At 44.1% G+C, this 25,744-nt stretch overlaps 1 protein-coding gene across 10 annotated transcripts in view; it reads left to right on the top strand.

Annotated features, from left to right (window-relative positions):
- Positions 1-25,744, top strand: part of LOC119018836 (slit homolog 1 protein-like) — a 56,216-nt gene that overhangs the window by 17,319 nt on the left and 13,153 nt on the right. For all 10 annotated transcript variants that reach the window (XM_037096893.1, XM_037096842.1, XM_037096861.1 and 7 more), the window contains 21 exons: positions 13,178-13,249; positions 13,436-13,507; positions 13,591-13,662; positions 13,964-14,127; positions 14,213-14,360; positions 15,212-15,283; positions 17,455-17,526; positions 18,001-18,072; positions 18,271-18,414; positions 18,517-18,680; positions 19,706-19,729; positions 20,096-20,240; positions 20,921-20,995; positions 21,376-21,519; positions 21,663-21,806; positions 21,919-22,085; positions 22,249-22,387; positions 22,643-22,711; positions 23,518-23,589; positions 25,108-25,179; positions 25,431-25,502. In XM_037096893.1, coding sequence (XP_036952788.1) covers positions 13,178-13,249; positions 13,436-13,507; positions 13,591-13,662; positions 13,964-14,127; positions 14,213-14,360; positions 15,212-15,283; positions 17,455-17,526; positions 18,001-18,072; positions 18,271-18,414; positions 18,517-18,680; positions 19,706-19,729; positions 20,096-20,240; positions 20,921-20,995; positions 21,376-21,519; positions 21,663-21,806; positions 21,919-22,085; positions 22,249-22,387; positions 22,643-22,711; positions 23,518-23,589; positions 25,108-25,179; positions 25,431-25,502 — 2,175 coding nt within the window. The remainder of the gene's footprint in view (positions 1-13,177; positions 13,250-13,435; positions 13,508-13,590; positions 13,663-13,963; positions 14,128-14,212; positions 14,361-15,211; positions 15,284-17,454; positions 17,527-18,000; positions 18,073-18,270; positions 18,415-18,516; positions 18,681-19,705; positions 19,730-20,095; positions 20,241-20,920; positions 20,996-21,375; positions 21,520-21,662; positions 21,807-21,918; positions 22,086-22,248; positions 22,388-22,642; positions 22,712-23,517; positions 23,590-25,107; positions 25,180-25,430; positions 25,503-25,744) is intronic.

The following is a 25,744-nucleotide window of genomic DNA, read 5'->3' as shown; positions in this document are numbered from 1 at the left end:
AAGTTCACGTAGAGTTTACAGTCCTTGTTACTCACTCTCGTCGTCTCTCCACACACCATTTCATCGAATTTGGCTTCTTCATCTGTTTCTGTGCTTTTTTGTGTGCAGCCTACAATTTAGGTTATTGGGTTTAAGAGTTCTGTTCTGTTCCCCATGAAACCCAAACTGTGATTGTTCCGCCGCCGTGATGAATGATTGTTGTGCGAGTCGACTGGAGGAAAGTATTTTCATTTTGGGGGAGAATGGTTGGCTACTGTAGACATACTTCTTTATTCTACCGCCTCTGTGTTTAGTTTGCCTGTCTGACTAAGTGAATTCTCTTGTTGGAAAAAAATTAATTCATCCTGCAACGAGTGCGTTTTCTGCTTCCAAACACACAGTTTCCTCAGTAAAATACTCCTTTACCCTCTGTACATACCTTGTCTTCATACCATTGTACACAATATTAGCTCATATACAGATCAACTGATAAATGTTTGGTTTAAAGCATTAAACCATCTCAAATACAGAGGAGTAACAGAGACATTCAGGCTTCGTGTCTTCTGGTTTTTGGATCAAAAATTGACCCATTTCTCTCACCTAGAAAACACTGCAAATAGTCTCCCTTCGGACAGCAGAAGCGCCACAAATCACTTACAGAGTCCCACAGGAGCAGGAGGCACAGTCGAGCTTTAATTTGACAACCGAGCACACACACACACACACACACACACACACACACACACACACACACACACACACACACACACACACACACACACAAAGAACCTTTTTTCTTGTTTAATAACTGAAAGCTTGGACTCAGTTGGTTACTATGCGGGTAAATGTGTCACACACAGACACACACACACACACACACACACACACACACACTCATACACATGCTGCTCAGAAGCCTTTGTTAGAAATGTGTTTGTGGCGTCGGATGGTGAAGGTAGCTGCTACTGCCTGGAGACGCCTGGATACGCACACACAAACACTGCTGGAGAGAGGGAAAGAAAAGCAAACACAACGGAGGGCTTCAATTAACTTTTCTCAGTGATTGATCCATTTATGACAGCAGTGGTGTGTGTGTGTGTGTGTGTGTTTGTGCTTGTGTGGATTCAGTGGTTGTCAGAGAAAATGTGAGGGATCAAAGAGACACTCTTACTTTTCCTCTGAGGAGTAAAGTGGCTATCAGCCATGAAAAATACAACTAATTACAGGCGGAAGGTGCAAATGAACAGGTGTGCGTGTGTGTACGTGTGTGTGTGTGTGTGTGTGTGTGTGTGTGTGTGTGTGTGTGTGTGTAGGGCGGGTAGACAAATAGAAGGCATGAGAGTGATGAATGGTAAAAGAAAATGTCTGTCCTGATTATTTGCTCTTTGCCTTTTTGGCAATTTCACACTCTGGCTCCCATCAGGGAATGCCGAGATGGACTTGGCACGTTCGATCAATCAACGCACACACACACACACACACGCACACGCACACACACACACACACACACACACACACACACACACACACACACACACACACACACACACATACACATAGAGTGACACATATAGTGCGGGGCCATTAGCACTTCCTCCAGCAGGAGTGATTTCTTTTCCTCCTGCTGTGTTGATGGACTCTATAAAGCCTCCATGTCCCTCGGAAACACACACACACACACACACACACACACTGGCCTGCTTTTTGCTTGTGTGCATTGTTCTCTCTCTGGCAAAACTGTGTTTTGTTCCCTCACTCTTTGTCTACATTTGTCTCTCCACATCCGTCTGTATGATAAATAGTTTTTAATCTGCTGTAAATTTGCTTTCACTATCAAATTTATAGTTCATGTGTTGCAGATGGTGTCGAAAACGTCCAATAGCGTGTATGCATTTGATTAACTTGGTATAAGATATTAACATGTCTCCAACATGAAGATGTATTTATGTCTGTTAGCTAGCTACGGACGTTGCTCAACATTACCAGCCAGCTAACAATTGAGCGAGCCAAGATGGCAGACAACACGAGTTAAATGACAATTAAATGACAAAAATGTTATTTTTTTCAGAGCTACACCAATCGCAATTTTCTTAGCCAATTCCAAATTCCGATCCCAACATTGCCTCAGTCGGCTTCACAATCTGTACACTGAACGACATCCTCTGACCTGAATCCTTTTAACAGGGGAAAACAGAGATGGAAGAAACTTCAGGAGGAGTCACAGAGGAGCGATCCGACTGTCGCGTGTACAGAACAGAACAAAACAGTTAACAAATTTAATTGACAGAATATCGGATACTAGTTAATTGTCTTCTGCTTCTGTCTTTGATGTTCGATGGCGTTTGCGTCTAGCTCCCTCAATATGGTGTAGCTACAGTTGACTTGAATAGCTGGTTTCGTGTTACATTTCATCATACTGCTGCAGGTTGTCATATCAACACCTGCTCAGTGTTCGGAGGCTCCCTGTGGTTGTTTTCTGTCACATTAACTACCGTGATCACAGCTTTCTCTGCAGTCCTTATTTCCAGTCAGCTTGTCTTCCTCCCTTATGCGCCGTCCTCACTTTTCTCTACCATGTTGATTTTTGGGACCCTCTGTCTCTGCCTCTCTTTCTCTCTCCCAGTCTTTTGTTGGCTCTGTGTGGTTGTGTGAAGGATTCGCTCCACACCCAGTAACAGTCCTTTGTCTGTTTTGATGATCGCCAGAGGCTTTCTGAATACGTGTGTGTGTATGTTCGTGTACCAGGGTGCCCCCTCCCAGCACCTCCCTTTCGCCCAGGGGAACCCAAGAATTATGGGAGTGTAGCCAGATATCTCTCACACATGTACTCACCTTGACCTGGAGGTGAACTGTGTGGTTAGCCAGTGGAAACAGAGCTTCAGCAGGTGTGGATTGATGGGATTCTTTCATTCAGACAGACAACTTGGCCTAGACTAGTACTACTGTCTGTCAACTCTGTGGAGTTGTGCAATGCAATGATCTGCAAAAAAATATTTACAGTGAATGTAAACGACAACAAAAACCTGTGTACCATCCAATCGCTGGTCAGACTTGAGGATGTTATTCTTGAATTTGGCACAAATCTGAATGTGATCCTGTTTGAGGGTGCTTCAAGGGGCCAGGTGAGTTTTTGACCCCTGCAGGTGCTGTGGATCAGCGCTTTCATGAGCCAGTTGGTTCTTTTTTTTCTTAGGTCATGTAAAGCATGAGCAGGTGGTCAAAGGCAGGAAACAACTGCCAGCAAACAAGCATAGATGCATATTTTTTTAAAGAATCCTACACGTTCAACATGTTTGTAAGACTAGAAGTCAGCGAGTAATGATGCAACCGACTCCCACAGCTTCACATGCAGTTGGTTAGAGTTCAGAAAGTTATTCATCATGTTTCTTTTGAGAACAGATAATCACCTCTGTAGCCTTAAGAGATGTAATATGTTAATGTTTCCTCCACAGAAAGAAGAGCCACTGTGGGCGGTTTATTTAGAGTCAGTTACAATGAATTCTGGTAGCGACTTGTATTCATCATGTCCTTTATCCACAGAAATGTCTTTGGGGTTGTCGTGATTATGATTCTTAATTGAAGAGCAATGGGAATTAACTTTGAATTTCAATCACTGAAGTCAATGAGCGGCCTTCTTCTAGTGTTTTTCACACTGCAGCATACAGAGTGCATGAAGACGACCAGTCGACCGGTGCTGGAGGCAACTCGGACAGTGTCGCAGATGTTGGGTTTATTTTTATTTTTCAGAGATCCTTTATTGATTTGTTCGGGAAGAGGGTTTACCCCGAGAGAAACCAAACTCTGTGACAAACTAAAATTCTATCTTATCTTTATTTTTGGACATTATTTGGACTTGCATAACCCCAACCTGCAAAACGCCACCAGGATGAAGTCAAGCTGTGGTTGTAAAATGCACGAGTGAAAGTGAAACATACACTAGATATTTGATTTCCTGTTTGTCTGTGTCTGTGTGTGTCATGATTTAATGTGTCTTTCAGTGTGTGTCCTTGCGGTAACTTTCCCCTCAGACACTTGGAGAGTTTCTCTCATTAGGCGAAAAGGCAGCACTGTCCTCATTAGCACAGTTGATTGGCATCTGAGGGCGGCTAATTAACGGTGTGAAGCTGACAGAGGTGCTGATGGCAGCTGCCGAGCTGCGGCTGTTTAGAGGCTAACCTGAATGTGACCTCGCCGTTTACCCGACTAATTTACTGAGAGAGAGCGAGATCACGCTGGAGTGGTACGTCTGTGAATGTGTCGGTTAATTGCTCGTATTTGCATGTGTACTGTATAATTGTCTGTTTCTGTGTGTGTGCCTGCGCACTAATTACACAGATTTGCATCCATACAGCCGCAGTGTGTGTTGTGTTTTTGAGGGCTATCGAGTGACATAATTATTTTTTGGAGTGTCTGAGGTATAAAAGAGAGTGTGTGTGTGTGTGTGTGTGTGTGTGTGTGTGTGTGTGTGTGTGTGTGTGTGTGTGCACATTACAGTAATTCACTTTGTGTTTATCTATGTGACAGTTTTGCATTCATGCAGTCTTTGTACAAGTCTGCTGTCTGGCAGTGTTACAAGATAATTGGATGTTTGTGGATCTTCACCCGTCCGCCTGTTTTCTTTACTGTATTTGTGTGCACGTTCTCGTTTAACCTGAAGACCTTTCATGAGTTAACGTTGTGCTTTCAATTTTGAAACATAATGCAGCAGTTTGAATGTTTAAATTGGTTAATCAAATTGAAAAGTTGCCACCACAAGCTGTTCTAATGTCAAAGGAACAGTTCACCCATAGAATTAAAATTAAGTCATTATCCCACTCGTGTGCTGACGAAAAGTCAGTTCAAGTTTCATAGTCAACAAAAAACATTTCTGGAGCTTAACAGCAAAAGAGCGCTGCAGCATTCTCCTGAACGACTGAAGTGTTTTAAACTGTAAGAAACAACTGAAATAAAAACATAAAATGGCTCCGTACTGTTAGTCTGGCATAATCCAAGTCTGTGGAAGCCCAGAGAGCCACAGATAGATTTAAACATGTATTTTTATTTTGGTCTTTTATATGGATTTATTGACAGGACAGATTGAGATATGACAGGAAACAGGATGTGAGGGAGAGAGAGAGTGACACGCAGCAAAGGGCCTCAGGCCGGGACTCGAACCCAGGGCCGCTGCATGGGACGCCCCCCCCCCACCCCCCACCCCCCCACCCATCCCCCTAATTGATTTAAAGGGCTTAATTTACACCCTCTGTTCATGTTTAAGCTTCACAGCAGGAAATTCATGTTCTTACTTAATCTAATCACCCCAAACTCCTGCTTCTTGTGGACTTTATCCAAACAAGAACGTAAACACGGGTCATAGTTAGCTGATTGCACAGTCGACCCACCTTTTAACTCTAAAAGCATTTTACACTGTAGTAGTATTATGTTTACTTTAGCCCTACAAATGTTTCCCATGCTAGAAGTTAACACACAATACAAACTCGTTGGAGGGGATGAAAAGCGTCCAGCTGACAGCGGATATGCCTGCGTGTGTTCAGTCCATTTGCACATGCATGCATTTCTATGTTTACATTAACTACGGGGCTGAAATCCGTCATCACAGAACACACAGGAGCAGGATTTTCCCAGAATTTGAGTTTTCTTAAAGCCGGGACGGAGGGACGCTGCCTGCTGTTTGTGGTAACAGCCTCACACTGGATACCAGGACAGACACCATCACTCCCTCTACACAAACCTCCTCCACTGTTATTCTTCGGTCCGCAGTGTGTGTGTGTGTGTGTGTGTGTGTGTGTGTGTGTCTGTGGGAGGTCAGCGGTGATTTTCTCCTGTCATGTCCGTCCAAAGTAAAGCCGACACGGTGAGAGAAGATTGAAAAGCGCGATGGGAAAAAGACACACAACTGTTCAAACAACCAATCGCTGACCCGAGATTGACACTTAGACAAATATTGGAGGGAGACGGCGAACAATCGTGTTCACCGCTCACATTTCTGTCCCTATCGTCTGTCTTTATCCTCCTCCTAGTTGTTTTCTTCCCTCCATCCCTCCATCACTTCTGCTTTCCACCGGTGGGGTTTTCCATCAAGCACTCTGCTCACCAGTGGATGAAAGGAGTGAGGGATGGAGGGAGGGGAAGGAAATATGGCGAAGGAAAGAGGCAAATGTTGAAGTAAAGAAACAGAAGCAGAGGAAGAGATGTAGAGGAAGATGGAGCAAAGGCTGATGTGTAGGTGGAGGAGAAGAGAGATGAAGTAAGGAAGGAGAGTGATTACTGCAGCAGAGGTGAAAGTAATGGAGAGGAGAGCAGAGGCAGCGGGTGTAGTGAAGGAAAGAGAGTAGAGACTGAGGTGACATCAGTACAAGAAACAGGATCTGTATCTGAAGACAGAGAGGCAGAACTGAAGGAGTATCAGGAGGATCGAAAAGACAGGAGGTGATGAGGAAGAGAAGGGATGGAAAAGATGGAGTTGATTATGTGGTTTGAAAGTGAGACAGTCCTCCATCCTTTCATTTTAATCATCTTTCTGTCCAACAAAAATAGTCGTACTGAGTCTGAAAGTTTAGCAGTCGATTTCTCTGAGAAAAAGATCATCAGGTTGTGAACAGAAAAGCAAATTAAAGTTTGGAGAGCTGTTAGTGATTACATAAAAAAAGTAAAGGTAAAAAAGAAGAACGTGAAAAACTGGAGAAATGAGAATGAAGAGCTGTGTGTGTGAGTCACGTCACTGTCATCACACACTTTAACTTCTTAGTTTGCAGGCAAGTTAGCTAGTAGGATGAACCTGGAATGAGAGAGAGAAACTAAACGAGACGATTAAAATATTTTCCTCCTGAGCTGGCAGAGTTTGGCCTGTTGCCATGGTTACGACCTTCTGGGTGCCATTGGGTCACGAACTCTCTGAGCTCAGCGGCTGCAGGTCATGAAGGATTTACACCGAGTGTTCGTGTTTGTGTCCACTGACAGCAACATGTCAGTTTGTCACGCATATGCCTTAATGTGCATTTGTGTGTGTGTGTGTGTGTGTGTGTGTGTGTGTGTGTGTGTGTGTGTGTGTGTGTGTGTGTGTGTGTGTGTGTGTGTGTGTGTGTGTGTATTGTAGCGTGTTTGTGGTGTGTTATGCTCGGATTGCATTGAATTAAGGGGCAGCCATGTTTTCCCTTGGATGTTGTGTGAGGCTAATATTTAGCGTGTGTGTGTGTGTGTGTGTGTGTGTGTGTGTGTGTGTGTGTGTGTGTGTTTGTGAGGGCTCCCTGTCTGCAGCTCTTTGACTGGCTAACACAAGTACAGAAAGGAAATGGGGAAAAATGAATGTTTGTGCTTCAGATGTAACACAAGAAGATTTTTCTCTCACCGGATCCTTCTTCTTCTTCTTCTTCTTCTTCTTCTTCTTCTTCTTCTTCTTCTTCTTCTTCTTCTTCTTCTTCTTCTTTCCTTTTTCTTTCTGTCTCTTCTGTGTGTGTGTGTCCTTGTCAGGTCTTCCATGGTCATCCTCATGACTGCTGCACATCTAGTCCCTCTAGTCTCATCCTCAGTTTAGTTTGTCCTCGCCTCTCCTTTATCTTTTCTTACTCTCTCTCTCTCTCTTGTCACCTTTCCTTCCTCCTCCAACTGCTTCTGTGCATCTTTCTGTTGTGTAGATGATAACTTATTCAAGTTGTGTGTTCTGAGTGTGTGTCAGTTTGAAGAGTGGACCAGACTATGACAATTAAATATTAACTGTGTTGTTGCTGTGACTCCGTCTGCTGACCTGCCTGGCTGGAGGTCAAACGAGACAGTTTGAGTGTGTGAATGTGAGGAAGAAATGGAAGAAATAGGTAACTCATTAAACTCTGCAGAGTGTGTACAGTCACAACACACCAGCTCAATTATGTAATGCTGTGTGTACGGTATAGAAACTTTACCGTCTTCAATGTCATAGTTTTTGGCAGTTTTGATTGCAATAACTGCCCAAAACTGGAATTGAACCCCAATTTCTTTCTAAGAATTGGGTTTTTAAATATTCATTTAACAAGCTGGGACCAGTATTAATCATCCAGCTCTAATTAACAGAGTATGAAAGCATAACAAAACAGTAATGAGCAGGAAAGTTCATCAACTGGATGTACGTCCATGATACACTCACAGTTTCACCTCCGTGACCTCCCAGCTTGACTGAAACTAACCCGCGTCTGACCCGGAGTCTGGAGAGGAGGATGGACGGAGGGGTGACGAGTAGAAAACGAGTGGGAAAGTTTACCTTTCTCACCCTCCGCTGTGGGCAAGGGGAGGGAGGGAAGGAGGGATGAGGAGGATATTGGAACGACAGGAGAGACGGCGAGACAATGAGAGGATGAAGAGGGGCGAGGAAGGACAGAGGGGAGGGAGGACAAGGACACAGCGGATGACAGAACGGATCAGAAAGTGAATAGAGGAGATAGCAGGAGAGAGAGAGAGAGCAAATATTATGAGACTACCTACTGTCCACACACACACACACACACACACACACACACACACACACACACACACACACACACACACACACACACGTCCAGCTGTGACCAGTCTGTGTTTCCCTCCGGTACACATCATATCCAGCCTGCTGGTGTCCAGGCAACAGATATCTTGACAACCTGATGGGAAAGCATCTTTAATATTGGTGTGTGTGTGTGTGTGTGTGTGTGTGTGTGTGTGTGTGTGTGTGTGTGTGTGTGTGTGTGTGAGGAGGGAGAGAGAGCTGTCTTAAACGCGTGTGAATGGTGAATGTGGAGGAATGTGAAGTATTTATATGCGTATAAATTCAAAGCATCCATATGCTCATATTTTTTACATTATTTGATTATTGATAGTGATTAATAATCAGGTCAGTCAGTGTTTGGTTTACATACTCTTTGTATGCACATTCCTTGATGAACTGAAATATAGAAATCCATCAGAGCTTTCCTCAATTTGCAGCTTCACCTTTATGTTCTTTTTCTCAGCAAACCAGCTCCTTATCGCCCGCCGGACGTTTGGCAGCCTTGTAAATGTAAAATACCTTCATGCGTGTCCGTTTCCTGCAGCTGTTTATTATTCAGTCCCCGTTTTAAAATGTCACTGCCTTCGTAGCCTCCTAATATATTATTTCCCACGGGATGCTCATACAATAATATCTAGTTGTAACCACACAGGGTGTTTCTTTATTCTGCACGCATCCACCCCTGTTCTTGTTATTGTTTTGTGTTTTAGAGCCAATTAGGTCAGACCAGGTCACACCGAGATGCAACATGACATGAACTGTATCACTGCATGAAGCCTCACAGAGGTCAAGACCTAAAGGGGGGACTGTCTGGACACCAAGACGGTTTATTATAGGGATTGACACACGTTTAGCTTGGAGTCACAGCTCCGTTTGGCCTCGTCTCAGCTAAACCCAATTACTCCAATATTGTCAGCTGACAGTTTGATTTCCCTGTGGGCGCTCACCATCCTCGCTGAGCTCCTGAGCACCCACAGAGTCAACTGTCTTCTCACACATCTGCAGAAATACAAGACAACACTGTGTGAAATAAGATCTGAAGAGAGAGGAAAGAAGGAGCAAACAAAGGCAGTTATCTTGACGTGTGATGCTGCTGGTTTCAGACTTGGTCACAATCCCAGTGACTCTGATTATATTTGTCAGATTTTACATATTTAATGTTGTGCACTACACTATAATTCTCTCTGCTCTCAGCTATAATTCTCTCTTCTTTGAAAGATAAAATAACTTGTCCTGCTCCAGCTGAAGGGGAAACGCACTTCACATCACAGCTCATATCACAACTTATTACACTTTTTTTTTTCAATTCTCTGTATGTTTTTGTTTCATTAAATTGCTGATTTGGAAACTGAAACCTTGACAGCATGTTCTTAAAAGCTTCCAGCTGTGCTTCCTGAAAAGACCAGAGTTCAAGCTTTGAAACCACATACTGCTGTGTTGTTGTTGAGCTGAGCTCTGTTTTGTTCTTTCTTCCATATTGCAGATGAATAAATAACTCTCGACAAACAGAAATAAAAATCCCTTAACAACAATGCTGCTGCTCACATCCATGAGTGGATTGAACTGGAAGTGAACAGAGAGGAACAGACAGACAAAAATAAGTGGTTAGTTTGGTTCACTGGGCTCGAGTACGACCGGACGTCTCCTCCGTCTCTTTCTATCAAGTCTCCACGTCTCTCTCTCTGTCTCCGTCTCTTCTCATCGCCTTGTCGTCGTCGTGTTTCTCCTCTCTGTCTGTCTGACTCTTCAACTGTCTCTGGCTTTTGGATTGGTCACACAGTGGACTTTCCCTCCGGTGGTGACCAGGGCTCGTGTCCCGTTTGTGACCAAGAGCCCAGAATGATTTGTTTTTAAGTTTTATGTTACGTAAGTTAACATACGTCAGTGGCGTAGTTGCGTTTAAGACTGAAACACAGTTACTTTAACCCAAACTATGGTCTTTGCCTAAACCTAGCTAAATTTTGACCACTTGATTAACAAACAGTCCAACAGTCATGAGATGTCATAATGTCACACAATGTATTAATGCTAGCTTGACCATGGCATTGTTGCAAAACTGAAACTAGAGGGGTGTTGACAAGTTTGCAGTGAGAACATGTTGCTGAAATATAACGTAAGACCGTCTGTAATTGAGGGACACAGTAACGACTCATCAGGTCTTTAGTTTGGAGATACTTTGGTTTCAAGGCCAGGTGGGATACACAGAATCATCCCTGACTGAGTTCTGGGTCTCTCCTGGTGTTTCCCAGTCAGTCAGACCCAAGTCTCAATCAAATGTTGACCCACATCAACTCGGTCCTTCCTTTAATAGCTCTTCTTATTTATACCTCCGTCACCTCACACATGATCAGTGTCTGTCCATCACCTCGCCGGCCTTCTCACCGTCCTCTCACTCTGTATATCCCTCATCACATCCTGCACCGTTTGCTTCATGTCTCAGACACTTGCCGAGCTTTTTTTTGCTTCAACAACACAGTGAGACTTCTGCTTTTATCACAGACCTCAGACAGTGTCGGGTTTAGTTTACTTTAAATTGCTTTAGTTGTGTTTTGTCGAGTGGATGTATTTTATTTCAAGCTGTCTTACTGCTTTTAACCGCTGTCTTCTCCACGATACTTCCTCTGGTTTACCACTGAACCGTTGACAGAAAGAGCTGTAACTGACGGATTGATGGCCTAAAGAGACCTGCGCACTGTCTATAGCCATGGCTTCCTCCTTTAAAGACAGTGATGTTCAGTTCAATCAGAAAAAAATGGAGCCAGAAGAAACGCCCATTACCTTCCGTAAAAATAAGTATGGTGGCCATCTAAGGATTTCTCAGACTCAGCTTTTTGAAAATTTTACTACCTCAGCAAACAGTTTCCTAATCAATTTAGGGTCTTAATCATTTCATCATCATTTCAGTCTTCATCAATCCAGCACATTCAGAGTAAACTAGACAATAAAGCAGGTTATGCTATAGGGTCAGGCTACGTTGTGATTGAGAAGACACCACCACAGCACGTCCACAGGTTCTCCGACAGATCCAATAAGGATATTCTCTCCAAGCTCCACCCCCATGTCCAAATATGGTCACTTATGGGCTCCTAAAATTATGCTAAACTCGAGGTAGGCAGCAAACCATTGGGTGTCATCAAGATGGGCTTCAAAACTTTGATGTTTGGCATGTAAACATGTGTCATTTTGTGTATTAACACCCTTCCCTGGCCAAAATATCAACATTACTGATGTTGTGTCCAGCGGTATTGTATCGTGGAGTGAAGTGTAGTAGTTTTTGCAATAAATACAGTGAAGACGGTTCAAAAGTACAATATGAATTCATTAAACATCAATAGTAATGATGTCCAACCGAGTGATTTCACATTTGACCTGGAAACAGACGGATACTATTTTACCGGTTAGCTTATTTTCTGACCTCTCTGCTCTGCGAGGAATTTGTTAATCGCTAAACGTTCAGGTTCATTGTTACCTTCTGATGTGTGAATTTATTTCTGCGTTTGACAAAGACGTCGGTTTGAGGCTGGATGTGAAACAGAGTGAGTCTCAGTTTCCTCCTCCGTCAGGCTCTCTGCTCTGACCCTGACGTTAATGGAGTGTGTCTGAGGTCCTCCAGGGCAGCCAGAGATGATGTACATCCTCCTCTGTGGTTTATCTGACACACACACACACACACACACGTTTTTTAACCCTTCAGTTCTGCTTTTATCAGTTTATTCCTTTGTCGTCTTGCTAGATTCACAAATTGGACTACAAGAATTAGATTAGTGTCTGTGTCTGGTTGCAGCAGTGTGTCTCTGTCTGTCTCTGCTCGGTCGGCCTGCTGTAACACATGTGACCGTCTCTTGGGGAGCTCAGCATTTGGTTGCTCCCCCCCCCCCACATTTCAGATCCCTCCAGGCTGAGGGGGAAACACGACATTAAGATAAAGAGGAAGCAGCGTTTACATTGGTATGGAAGTAGCTGGTAATGGCCTGTAAGTCACTACGCTGATAAACTGATTGTAGATAAAGATGATGAAGCTGCAGGAAGACTCAGTGTTTAACAGCAGAGATATTAAGATCCAACACTTGAAATGTTTACAGCGCGGGGTTTGTGCAGACTCCATTCATTTTAAATGTTTTTTCTGCGCGATATGAATTGAGCCAGTAAGTCATCAGGCTTCCACAGATGGTGCAGCTGGTATGGTGGCATCTTTATTGTCAGTGTAAAAAAATAAGAAGAAGTGTTAGCTTCCTGGATAATAGAGACTGGTTGGACAAAATGACTCACATCCCTTAAAAGACAAATGCAAGAACTGTATATTTGTTCACACATTGTGGTGTCTTTTCACAACATTTAGAGCTCTGGAATTAAAATCTTTTAAGGAAAGATACAACTGTGTTTCACTTAAATGTATCAGTGTAAATTAAGTTGTATTGAGGTTTACACCACAGCGAGTTATGAAGTCAAACTCGTAGAGGTGTGTGTTTTAACAAATAATGTATATTTATTTATTTAGGATCACGAATGTTTTGCAAGCGTGCAAAACACAACATGTTTTGTCCTACAACAATCGTATACATCGTTCCATCGCCTCTGCAGATAATGTATGTGTTAACATGTGCACGGACAGTTAAATGTAAATAGATTTGATCAGAACCAATAAATCCATTAAATGAAATCTCTCAATAGTAACTTCTCTTTCTCCGTTTCCGTGTTTTTCAGGGACCTGAGTGAAAATTTCATCCAGGCCGTCCCGAGACGAGCCTTCAGAGGAGCCACGGACCTCAAAAACCTGTGTGTGAAAGGATACACAAAAACATGCACACACACACACAACACAGTGAATGAAAATATAGAAAACTGGAAATTAAAGGAAGGAGTACAACAAAAACAAACTGCGGACACAATCAAATCATTGTATCATCCAGTTCTTTCACATGCTTACAGCTAGTTGTTGTGTTGTGTTCTTCTTATCACCAGTCAGCTGGATAAAAACCACATCAGCTGTATAGAGGAGGGAGCGTTCAGAGCTCTGCGGTCTCTGGAGGTTCTGTGAGTATCCTGAAAGAGTCCAGATAAAGTCCAGGAGGTCGTGTAAATAATGTTGAGTTTGATTCGGGTTTCTCTGTTTCCAGCACGCTGAACAACAACAACATCAGCAGTATTCCTGTCTCCAGTTTCAACCACATGCCGAAGCTCCGCACCTTGTGAGTCCTCACGTCAGCGCGCTACGTTACCCAGAATGCAAGATTGTTCACACGGGAAACAGAAAGGAGACGTGAAAAACGGCAGATACTTACCAGAACCCTAATTTTTCTCCCTTCTCTTTCTTTCTTCTCATGTTCTTCACTTCCTCCCTGTACACCTCCATTTTCTGCACACTTTACTTTCACCTCCCTCCTTCACTCCCACCTGTCCTCTTACCCTCCCCAATGTATTCATCCCTTTCTTCCCTTCCTCTCCCTCCTCCGATCTGCTCTGTCTCTCCCTCCGTCTTCCTCCTCCCAGTCGTCTCCACTCCAACTCTCTGCGCTGTGACTGTCACCTGGCCTGGTTGTCTCCGTGGCTGCGTCAGCGGGCGGCGTTAGGCCTCTACACTCAGTGCAGCTCTCCTCCCTCGCTGAGGGGCCTCAACCTCGCCGAGCTGCGCAAGAGCGACTTCGCCTGCTCAGGTACGGCAGCCCAGTGACATGAACCACCTGTGGATGATGGAGTTGATATTTGACCCCTTTTTCTTCCATGTTTTTTTCTCTGAAGGCCACGGCGGCAGTGCCTTCGTTCAGCCGTGCAGCCTGGCGTCCGGCTCCTGTCCTCCCATGTGTTCCTGCAGCAACAATATCGTGGACTGTCGGGGGAGGGGCCTCACTGCCATCCCCGCCCACCTGCCTGAGGCCATGACTGAGATGTGAGTATCATCTGGAGGTTTTCGTTTCAGCTCAGACAAACACAGTCCGAGTGAAGAACTTACTGCGCGTCATACTGGAGTCTACGATGACCGCTTCTTTATCACCACTACCTTTATGTTCACTATGTATAATATTTGATAACAGCCCAGAATATAATGATTCTCAATATTGTAATCTGCTGACATTATATCTGTCTGAGGGTAAGGAGTGTTTCCATTATTCAAAGTGCAGGTCTGACTCGTTGATTTGACTTGAGTCTTTAGTATTCAGGTGAGGTGACGCTAACAAAGATTTAGAGGAGTCAGGGAACTTTGAGGTTCGCTAACAGATAAAGAAAAGGCTGTTGCAGCAGAGTTTTTGTATTTTTGTTACTCTGAATATATATTTTAGGCTTTGTTAGTCAAGGATTTAATCCTCGATCAAGCAAATGTTACTTGTGACTTGTACTTACTTGAAGTAATGTCTACCGAGCGCTCACGGGCCAGAACGTCAACATGATGACGGGCCTTTGCTGCTGGTGCGACGCCATCAAGGTCTCTAATTTCAAATTAAAACTTTTATGTCTTGAATTTCCTGTAAGATATGAAGCGTCTTTAGTGTCACTTCGAGTTAGAGTCGTGCTGTAAGAGTTGACAGAAGAACAGAGCTTTGGATTAATGTTGAATGTCGACAAATGTTCGAGTGCTTTAAATGGAAACTACAGACAGTTGATGGAAGTAACATCCTGCTGCCAGCTGTGCTGCGGTGTGCAGCGGCCTGCAGGAGGCAAATTATTAATGTCTCTGTCCCTGTCTGTCTGTCTGTCTGTCTGTCTGTCTGTCTGTCTGTCTGTCTGTCTGTCTGTCTACAGTCGTTTGGAGCAGAATGGCATCAAGTCAGTTCCTCCCGGCGCCTTCACCTCCTACAAGAAGCTTCGTCGAATGTGAGTCCTCTGAAGGCATAATTTTCAGGGATGGCTCATAAATGTCAGTGGATGAATGTCACTTATTTTCCCATCATTGGCCTTTTAATCTAAGACAGTATTCAGGAAACCCGTAGCCAGACTCAGGACATACAGGAGGGTAAACATCCCATCTGTCCATTCATCAGGAGAGTAGACCTTAAAAAGAAATCATACGCACAAATACTCATGAATACCCTCAAATTAAGATTGATTTTAAGATTAAAATTGATTTCTTTAAGGCTTAAATCCAACTTCCTTTCACCGAATCTGTGTTTGGCTCGAGAACTTAAACATCAACACTAAATATTTTCCTTTAGCGTCTCTGATTTGCTGAATGATTATCATCACATGAAATCAAGTGATTAAATATACATTTCTCTTCATAGGAGGTTGTAGAAACTCAGCTAAGCTAACAGCATCTTTGCAGAGAGGCTCTGGTTTCATGGCTCCGCCCCTTCACTTTCACCTCAACCAATGAGATGACAGTATGTCCGCCTCCAGAGGGCCAATGCCTCTGAGACAGTTCTCATGTTTTAAACTCTGATCTGCCAACTGGATCGCTCTCTTCTTCCTCCTCTGTCTCCACTGTTCACCCAGCTGTGGTTTCCCTGCTTGACATAACAAACAGCCCCAGTGGATTTTCAGCACGGAGGAGCGCTTGATTTATGTCAAGCAGTTACAGTCCCCGTCAGAGGCTTTTAAAGTGTCTCACATGATGAATCAAGCGCATATCGCTGTGATCTGGTTAATATGTTCTTTAGAAAAATGCACAATAATAATGTTTATAGCTTCATAGCCTTGTTTTTGAGTTTTATTTCCTCCTCCTTCTTTTCTTTCTTTGCGGCTTTTGTTCCGTCCACTGTCGCTGCTTCTCTCTTTCTCTTTTCCTTTGCCCATTTCCATCCTCAGTCTCCCTCTTTGTCTCTCTGTGGTTTCCCTCTTCCTCTCAATCTTGCCCTTGTCTCCCCCGCTCGTCCTCTTACATCATCACTGTGAGACTGTCTCCGAGCCCTGCGAGGAGGGGGTTGATTACATTACCAGGCCGGTTTAAGTGGTTTGTCTTCAAATTTATTATGACATTTGAGCGACTGCGATGTGGCAGCAGAACAAGGGTTGTATAATCTGACATGTTGTGGTCTGGAAGACCCGACCGAATTAGAGATGTTAAAGCTTCATCTTGGCCCGCAGAGCGTCTCTCGCTCTGTTAGAAACTGCCTCTCATATAAAACGTTTGTGTCAAGCTCCCTTACGGTCCAGTCATCTCATGAAGTGAGCTTTCTCCTCTTTATGAATGTTTTTTTTCATGTGATTCAGTCTGATTTGGGGATCAGAAGAAGGAACAATAAAACCATTCATGTATTTTTCTACCCCAGAGAAAAAGGACACGTTACATAAAATAAAAAATGCATCACCAAAAACTTTTCTCATCAGCATGTAATCCTAATAATTCTTTTTTTCTATGCCGCTATTGGCAAAACACAGTGACAAATGACATCACGACACTCTCAGTATGACTGAACCTCAAAGTTGGAAGGACTGGATGTAAAAGCTCTGCAGATCCCTGCGGGGGGAGAAGTACTGTACGGCGTTCAGCTCAGCAATACTAGAAAACAGGCCCACTGGAGTATTTTGAGTTATTAATGACATTTTTAGATTCATTCGTAAAGTTATCAGAAGCCATCGATATTATACAAGGGTTGTTTTTAGATTAAGTTTTAGTGGACAAAACAGGAAATTAAACATCCAATCACAGGTGGACAGGTCGAAGGCTGTCGGCTCACACATGACATTAACATGCGTCTTGAGTGACCAGATATATATAAACACGTACATCACTGGGACTTACTGTCATCCACACAGAGTTTAAAATCCTGCAGCTCGTCTCCGGTTAGTTAGAACTGAAGGAGCCTCTTGGAAGATGAGAGCTGAAAACATCTTTAAGACACTGAAACACGTCCTGCTGCGTACGATACAGAATTACATTTACAGGACAGTGAACCATTAGTGTGGATGTTAATGCCACGTGTAAACACCCTCTCAGCTCTGTTATGAAACTGAAAAGGATTTCACCTTCACATGAAAACAAAGATAAAGTCTCGATCAGTGTTTCTGGCTCCTGTGACTGAAGTCTGTGTGTGTTTCATTCCCAGAGACCTGAGTAACAACCAGATATCTGAGATCGCTCCTGATGCGTTCCACGGCCTCCGAGCTCTCAACTCCCTGTGAGTAACACAGATTGTCTCAGTGTGTGTGTGTGTGTGTGTGTGTGTGTGTGTGTGTGTGTGTGTGTCCACCGATATGTGTTTACATATGTCTGTATTATGCCAGTCTATACCTCCATATGTTTGCACCGCATGCATGTGCATTTGTGCTTCTGTTGATCTGAATAATTCAGAGGTGGCGCCTGCTCTCTGTAAACAGCTTCCTTATGAAATATCAGGACTGAGAAACAATCATAGCCGGCGGCCTGCGGCTCTGTGTGTGTATACGAGTGTGTATGTGTGTGTATGTGAGTGTGTTGATATGTCAACACTGGTTGAGTGTGAAGACATCTGAAGGTTCTACCCGTGAAATAAGAGTCTTACTGTTAAATTGATAATAAAATGTGATTTAATGTAATAGAATATTACAGTAAGTGATGGAAAATATATGAACACAGATTCCCTTCAGTGAAACCAGCTGTTCTCTGTGCGCAGGGTGCTGTATGGTAATAAGATCACGGAGCTGCCCAGCGGAGTGTTTGACGGCCTGGCCTCTCTGGAGCTGCTGTAAGTCTGAACCACAACGTGCATTTATCTGTCTGAACTGACATTTACACAAAGGAATCTCAGGTGTCAACATGATCGTCATTTCTCAGTTTGTTGGACTGAAACCGTCGTGTCTCTGCTCGGTTCTTGCCAAGTCAAAAGCCGGGTTTATGGGAAGTCGTTGAGTTCATGATGCTGATGTTGTTTTATGTTCATCAGGTTGCTGAATGCCAACAAGATCCACTGCATCAGAGCGTCAGTGTTCAAAGATCTGGAGAACTTGGCGCTGCTGTCGCTGTATGACAACAAAATCCAGAGTCTGGCGAAAGGCACCTTCAGCTCGCTGCACAGCATCCAGACCCTGTGAGAGGAAACACTCACACACACACACGCTATTTTAGGTTCTGTTCCACTCCATTCAGTCTTGATCTGACTGATGTCCTGCCCCCTGTGATTTCCCATCAGCCACCTGGCCCAGAACCCCTTCGTGTGTGACTGTAATGTGAAGTGGCTGGCCGACTTCCTGCGCTCAAACCCCATAGAGACGAGTGGAGCGCGCTGCGCCAGCCCTCGCCGCCTCGCCAACAAACGCATCGCGCAGATCAAGAGCAACAAGTTCCGCTGCTCCGGTCAGTGTGTGTGTGTGTGTGTGTGTGTGTGTGTGCATGCGTGTGTGTGTGTGATTAAACAAACAAGGTAAAATATACAAATACATGAGATGATGTGAAGATGAATTATGAAAATATAGTGCTACATGCTGCCTCAGTGCCAGTCTGAACAGAATTAAAGAGAATTAAGACCTCAAGCTTATTTGGAGACGAAGTCTACAGACTACAGACTAGAAAGCACAACCTCCCAGAGTTTTTAAAGGGACAGTTCACCCGAAAATGATTATCCACTCTCCCCCATGCTGATGGAAAGTCGGGTGAAGTTTCGTTGTCCACAAAACGTTTCTGCAGCTTCACAGCATTCTGTTAAAACATACAGCTGCTCCATATTTAACAATTTTCATCCTTTAAGAGCTTAACAGCAGCATTTTTGGATAGTCTGTAAACGGCGGAGTGTAGATTTATTAAGGCAGGTAAAAAGAAAACTACAGTCGTCCAAACACGATGAGACTAAAGTGTGTATTAGCACCTTCATATCATTTCTTGAACAAGTTTGTTTCTTAGATAAGAGAATCACAACAGAGTCGGCGTCACGATGTGAGCGTCACAATTCATGGATTGGTCGATATCACATCGAGATCACCAGACTAGATCGACAAGGAAGAGAGTGAAAGACAGACGGCGAGTAGTGACAGTCTGGCTTCACGAGCTACAGCAAAGCTTCCCTCAAAAGAAATATGTAACAACAGAATGAGAATACACAGAGTTGATCTCACTGGTTGCTCCTGGCTGCTTCCTTCACCCGCACCATGCCAGTGTGTGAAGCCAGTGAAAGCGTGGCAGGCTCTCTGATCAGCACATTAACTGTTTCACTCCGCTGCCAGGCCTGGAAAACCACTCTCATGCCGACGCATCACTTCCATACAAACAGCCAAACATGGAAACACATCATTTTATGCCAGTTTTATGCAAGACATCCTCCAATTTATGTGTGTTTGTGTGTTTTTGACTGACATGGTTTTGTTTCTCTTTCTTTCTCATGGCAGCCAAGGAGCAGTACCACATCCCAGGTGATTATGTTTGTCTGTTTGTGTTCCACTATGTACTGGACTGTCCAGCCTTCACTGAGTATTCCTGATCAATACAATACACAGCTCGACAGGATTCAAAAACAAACAACATGGGCCTGATCTCCTCTGACATCTGAATGTTTTTTTGTAATCCTGTCCTCTTAGTTTAGCTTGTTAGATGTAGTTTAACCTGATTTGGGGTTTATTACCTCCACCAAGGACATTATGTTTGCACACATGCAGTCATTTGATGTTCCCAGAGCATCTTTCCAGTTAGACCCACATCACTCCTGCCCTCTGTCCATCGTGTGTGTGTGTGTGTGTGTGTGTGTGTGTGTGTGTGTGTGTGTGTCTGTGTGTGTCTAGGTACTGAAGACAGGCGTCTGAGCTACGAGTGTAACAGTAAGCCTGTGTGTCCCGCCAAGTGTCGCTGTGAGGCCAACGTGGTCGACTGCTCCAACCTCCGCCTCACCAAGTTCCCTGAACACCTGCCGTCCTCTACCGAAGAGCTGTGAGACACAAAATAAACACACACACCTGTACAGAACACACACACCTGAACAGAACACACACCTGTACAGAACACAGACATATGTATAACGGTGACAACTTTTATGATAAAGAGCTAATTAACACTCATTTTTATTAGAAAGTAACAGTATCAGCAGCTTTATAATGATATAAAAGCAGCAAATCTTCATTCTAAGAAGCTGGAACAAGACTTTGTTTGTCTTGATAAATGACTTAAACAATGAATCAGATATCAAAATGTTTTATACATTTTTTTTCTCCCATTAATCAATTAAATTGCTCCAGTATGAATGTATCTGTGATCAGCTGATATCAGCTGAAGATCTTGGCCCTGCTCATATACCAGTCTGCTTCCAGTGCACACATTTATAATCTATTTTGGGGGACGCCAACATTAAAAATGAATGCACTGTAGGAGGGTCAGTCCCTGTTGGGTCAGCAGTGTTTATATGCCGCTCTCTGTATGTACAGTCGGACACACACACACATATGTGAGCACACACACACTGTACACTTTATGGATATCTGTGTTGACATGTGTCTTTGCACTCACACTGCATGGATGCACACAAACACATACATTCCAAGCGAGGCTGCTCAGCTAATGATGTTTGTGCTCCGTCCTCTCCGTGTCTGCTCTCTGCTCTGTGACCGTCGCAGGCGTCTCAACAACAACGACCTCTCCGTGCTGGAGGCCACCGGAGCGTTCAAAGGCCTGTCGCAGCTCAAAAAAATGTAGGTCACTCCTTCAACAATGACGAGTACCCGTCCAGTCATCAAAGAAACTTCTGAGAGATGCCTTTGTCTGTTTACTGGGACCTCAAGAGGGGAAAGAGGCTCAGACCAAACTGCTGTGTAATTTGTGAGGTTTGACTTGGAAAAATACATGGAAAAGGTACTTAAAACAGCAACAAGAGTACTTTTTAATCCATTTTACCACTGGAAAAAACAATGTGCTGACAAGTGACTATTCTGACTTCCTGCTCGTGAGTAGTTTACTTCAGCTAAAACAACATATTCAGTTTGATAGAGCACTTTGGTCTGAATCTCTAACGATTCGTGTGAAAACCATGGAACATTTCTTATTTTGGCGGTTTTGTCGTCCTGCCTCCCAGTAACCTGAGCAACAACAAGATATCAGAGATCGAGGACGGGGCGTTCGAAGGTGCCTCGGCGGTGGCGGAGCTTCACCTGACGGCCAATCACCTGGAGTCAGTGAGAGGGAGCATGTTCAGAGGCATGGAGGGGCTGCGCATGCTGTGAGTTCATCACATTCTCACTTCTGCAAGAGTTTACTGTTTGTTTCAGTTGGCAATAAACATTGGTGTGTGTGTGTGTGTGTGTGTGTGTGTGTGTGTGTGTGTGTGTGTGTGTGTGTGTGTGTGTGTGTGTGTGACTGCAGGATGCTGAGGAACAACAAGATCAGCTGTATCCATAACGGCAGCTTCACCGGTCTGACCAACGTCAGGCTGCTCTCTCTCTACGACAACCAGCTGAGCACCATCCTGCCGGGAGCCTTCGACACCCTGCCCAACCTGTCCACACTGTGAGAGACACGCACACACACACACACACACACACACACACACACACACACACAGATCTCTGCTGCCGTCCTATCCTACTGTCTCCGACTCTACATCACCTCTGTCCGTTAGGAACCTTCTGGCCAATCCGTTCAACTGTGACTGCCGCCTCTCTTGGTTTGGGGCGTGGCTTCGGAGCCGACGAATTGTGACGGGGAATCCTCGCTGCCAGGGCCCCGCCTTCCTGCGAGAAATCCCTCTGCAGGATGTGGCTGTGCCTGACTTCCGCTGCGAGGACGGTACGACAACACACAAACTCGGATACAAACATGAATACACAGTGACAGGAATGAGCCTGATCACTGGAACGGCAGTTTTCTCAATTTGGTGAAAAAGAAAATGCTAAATATGAAGAGGTGGAGTTATTTATTTATGCGTGTGTGTGTGTGTGTGTGTGTTCAGGCTCCGTCCTGGAGGACAGCAGCTGCTCTCTGGGGCCTCAGTGTCCCAGCCAGTGCACCTGTATGGACTCAGTGGTGCGCTGCAGCAACAAACACCTGCAGGCTCTGCCCAGAGGACTCCCCCGCAACGTCACCGAACTGTGAGTCTGAAACACACAACCACAGCAACTTTTTGGAGGTAGATGACACTTTCTGCATTAACAAGGAACATTAAACTAACTGGTTTTCTGATCAGAATGTGTCACATTTCAATTTGAAGATTTTCAGACCACCAGGAACTTGTTGACATTGTGGAGACGTGATTATGTGTGAATCTGTCAAATGTCCTTCATGGAGGATTTGAATCATTATTCAGCATCGATGCACAGCTACTGACTCTCATTCTGTCCTCGCAGGTATCTGGATGGTAACCAGTTCACCAGTGTTCCCAAGGAGTTAGCCACGTTCAAATTCCTGCAGCTTGTGTAAGCAGTACTCGATGAAACTCTCTTGTTGTTTGAATGCTTCATCTGTACACTGCACGCTTTGTTGGTGGACAGTGTCGGTCTCAGATAATAAACTTAATTTTGATTGCAGACACACAACAAATGCTTCACATGAAAACAGAATGAGCATAACATCAAGGAGTGCCCACTTTTTTGTAAACAACATGGATAATAAAACACACTTGGGTGGCGTAAGTGTGTTTTAGATGACGTCGACCCTTTAAAGACATCTGACTGATTGATGAACATAAAAGTTAAAGTCTGATGTGAATGTAAACACCCTGTTTCATTTAAGTGTCTTTACATGAACTCTGCCCACTTTTCTGGTCGGCTGTTAATCCCTAAATTATTCTGGGTGTGTTGGAATAATGCTGATGTTCAGACAAACCGCATGATGACTGTATTCATGATGATGTCCAGCAGGGGGAGCTGTGGACTGTGTAGTGAATCCTGTGGGGAGAAGTCCAGCTCATTTTAAAGAGCTTTGTGTGTTTATCTCAAACACACATAAGTGTGTATCCTCAGTGTGATCACATCGATTCAGCCATCGGCAACATCTTCAAAAGGCCGTAGAGTCAGACTGCAGTGTGTGTTATTAGTTCAGTTTGTGTGTATATGTGTGAAATATGCGTATGTGTATCTAATGTGACTATTGTGGTATAGAGTGTGAGGAGTGTATGCTTGTGTGTGTGTGTGTGTGTGTGTGTGTGTGTGTGTGTGTGTGTGTGTGTGTGTGTGTGTGTGTGTGTGTGTATTAATTTGGAATTGAACTTTTTCCTCTGCAGAGATCTGAGCAACAATAAAATCAGCTCCCTGTCTGATGACTCCTTCTCCAACATGAGCCAGCTCACCACTCTGTGAGTCCACACACACACACACACACACACACACACACACACACACACACACACACACACACACACACACACACACACACACACACACACACACCTAGAAATCTCCATAAAAGACCATTTCACTCATAAATGTGTGTACTGAAGTCACAACTCATTTACTTCCTGAGGTGAGATGCTGTGTTCAGGTACTGAAGTCATCAGGAGAAGACATGAAGTTTAAATCATTTACTTCTGACCTCACATCAGTTGTTTTCATGCATAAAGTTCAGCATCCTGGTTCATTACAGAAATCGAATTACCATAATGACAGGGAATTTAACTTGATTCAGTTTGTCGTCTTGGCAATGTTTAACTTTAAAACTTCACCTTGCTCTGCAGCAACCTTTAAAGTCAAGTTTAAAAAAAGATAACAAGATAAACCAGAACGTTAATCAGACTCTGTTTTAGCAACTTAAAGTGAAACTCTCGCCAAAATGCAACCTAGGCTTTTTTTGTCAAACCTGTGTCAAACCTTTGTGTAAAAGCTTAATTACGACGAAAGAGGCACTTTTAAGATTCACCGTATTTTCGTTTTCAGGTCAAACTCATTTTCAATGGGAGTGCTACGGGCACTTTTACGACAGCATCAAAATCTCTATTTTTAAAACAGTCTGAAGTCTCGACACAACATGAAACTTTGCTGGTAGCATCACCAGGGTCTCTACACATGAACACCAGCAGAGAACATGAGAACATTGTTTGTGTACACAGAGTCACTAAAAAGAAAGTTTTTGAACAGCTCATGTTAGCAGTAGCTTGTTCCACTCGCCGCCGTCCTGCCAGTGGAGAAGAGTCGATCTCAGAAAAGTGCCTCTTTCTTCGTAATTATGCTTTTACAAGTTTGACTCGGGTACCTACACAAAAAAAGCCTAGGTTGCATTTTGGTGAGAGTTTCTCTTTAAGATTTAAATAATGATTAATCAGAAACAGATTGATTGAACACTTCACACACTTTCATGTCAGCTGTAAGATATGTGTGTATGGCGTAGGCCTGTGCGGTGCGTTAATTTCTTACAGTTGTTGCATCGTGGAAGTTACTTTTTCAAAACGCTTCTTGCAGTCTGCATCTTAGCCAAACAGTTCAAAACTCACTGAGGCCAAAATGTTTCTCAGAATAAGCTTGTTAGAACATGACACCGACAACAGTTGTCATTCAGAAACACGAACAACAAGGAATCTGAATCGCAGCTACTTTATTTAGCTTCAGTCTCCTTTGTTTTTCTATATCTTTACAAACTAAAAACACGATGAAAGTTAAAGTCGTAAAACTGAGAAAAACTGAGAGGACACCTGGGTAGACGTTTAGCTAAAGTTACAATCACGAAGATTGATTCGCAGTTTGGTTCACACACGCTTCTGTTCCGCTGCCTGTTCGAAGAGGTTTGACAAAGTGACTTCAGTGTTTGACCCGTGCATGTTAGCAGAAAGAAAACATCGATGGTACCTCAGAGCTGAAGTTGTTGTTTTCTCCTCCTGCAGAATCCTCAGTTACAACTCCCTGCGCTGCATCCCTCCCCTGGCACTGGGTGGCCTACGCTCCCTGAGACTGCTGTGAGCTCACACACACACACACACACACACACACACACACACACACACACACACATTCACAGCATACATGTGTGTCACTCACACACCCACATCACCGCCACCCCACTTCGTTTTATTCTAATAAAGCATCGTCTGATTTGGACTCTGCTGTCGAGCTGGTTGAGACCTGTCAGAGTCACCGCGCTCTCAGAGTTTTCCAGTTTGACCGCTGTTGACCGATTTTTGACCCCCAGCTGCTTCCGTCTTTTCAGCTCTCTCCATGGCAACGACATCTCGGAGCTGCAGCAGGGCATCTTCAGCGACGTGGCCTCCCTGTCTCACCTGTAAGCACTCAGATGTACATGCAGCATACACACATGTACATGCATGATGACAGCAGCAGCCGAGTGCACGTGACAGCAGGGTCAGCCCTCGCTGACAGAATGAGGTCTGTGTGTGTGTGTGTGTGTTTGTGTGTGTGTGTGTGTGTGTGTGTGTGTGTGTGTGTGGTTCCTGCCTTCAAGGCTCCACTCAGATAGAGGCCGGTTCTCAGAGAGTGAGTGGATTCAAGTGGCTGCTGGTGAAT

This window comes from Acanthopagrus latus, chromosome 1, assembly GCF_904848185.1.
Source record: "Acanthopagrus latus isolate v.2019 chromosome 1, fAcaLat1.1, whole genome shotgun sequence".
Classification (NCBI taxonomy): Eukaryota; Metazoa; Chordata; class Actinopteri; order Spariformes; family Sparidae; genus Acanthopagrus; species Acanthopagrus latus.
Note: the sequence above shows the minus strand (reverse complement) of the source record. Positions and strands in the feature narration are given on the sequence as shown.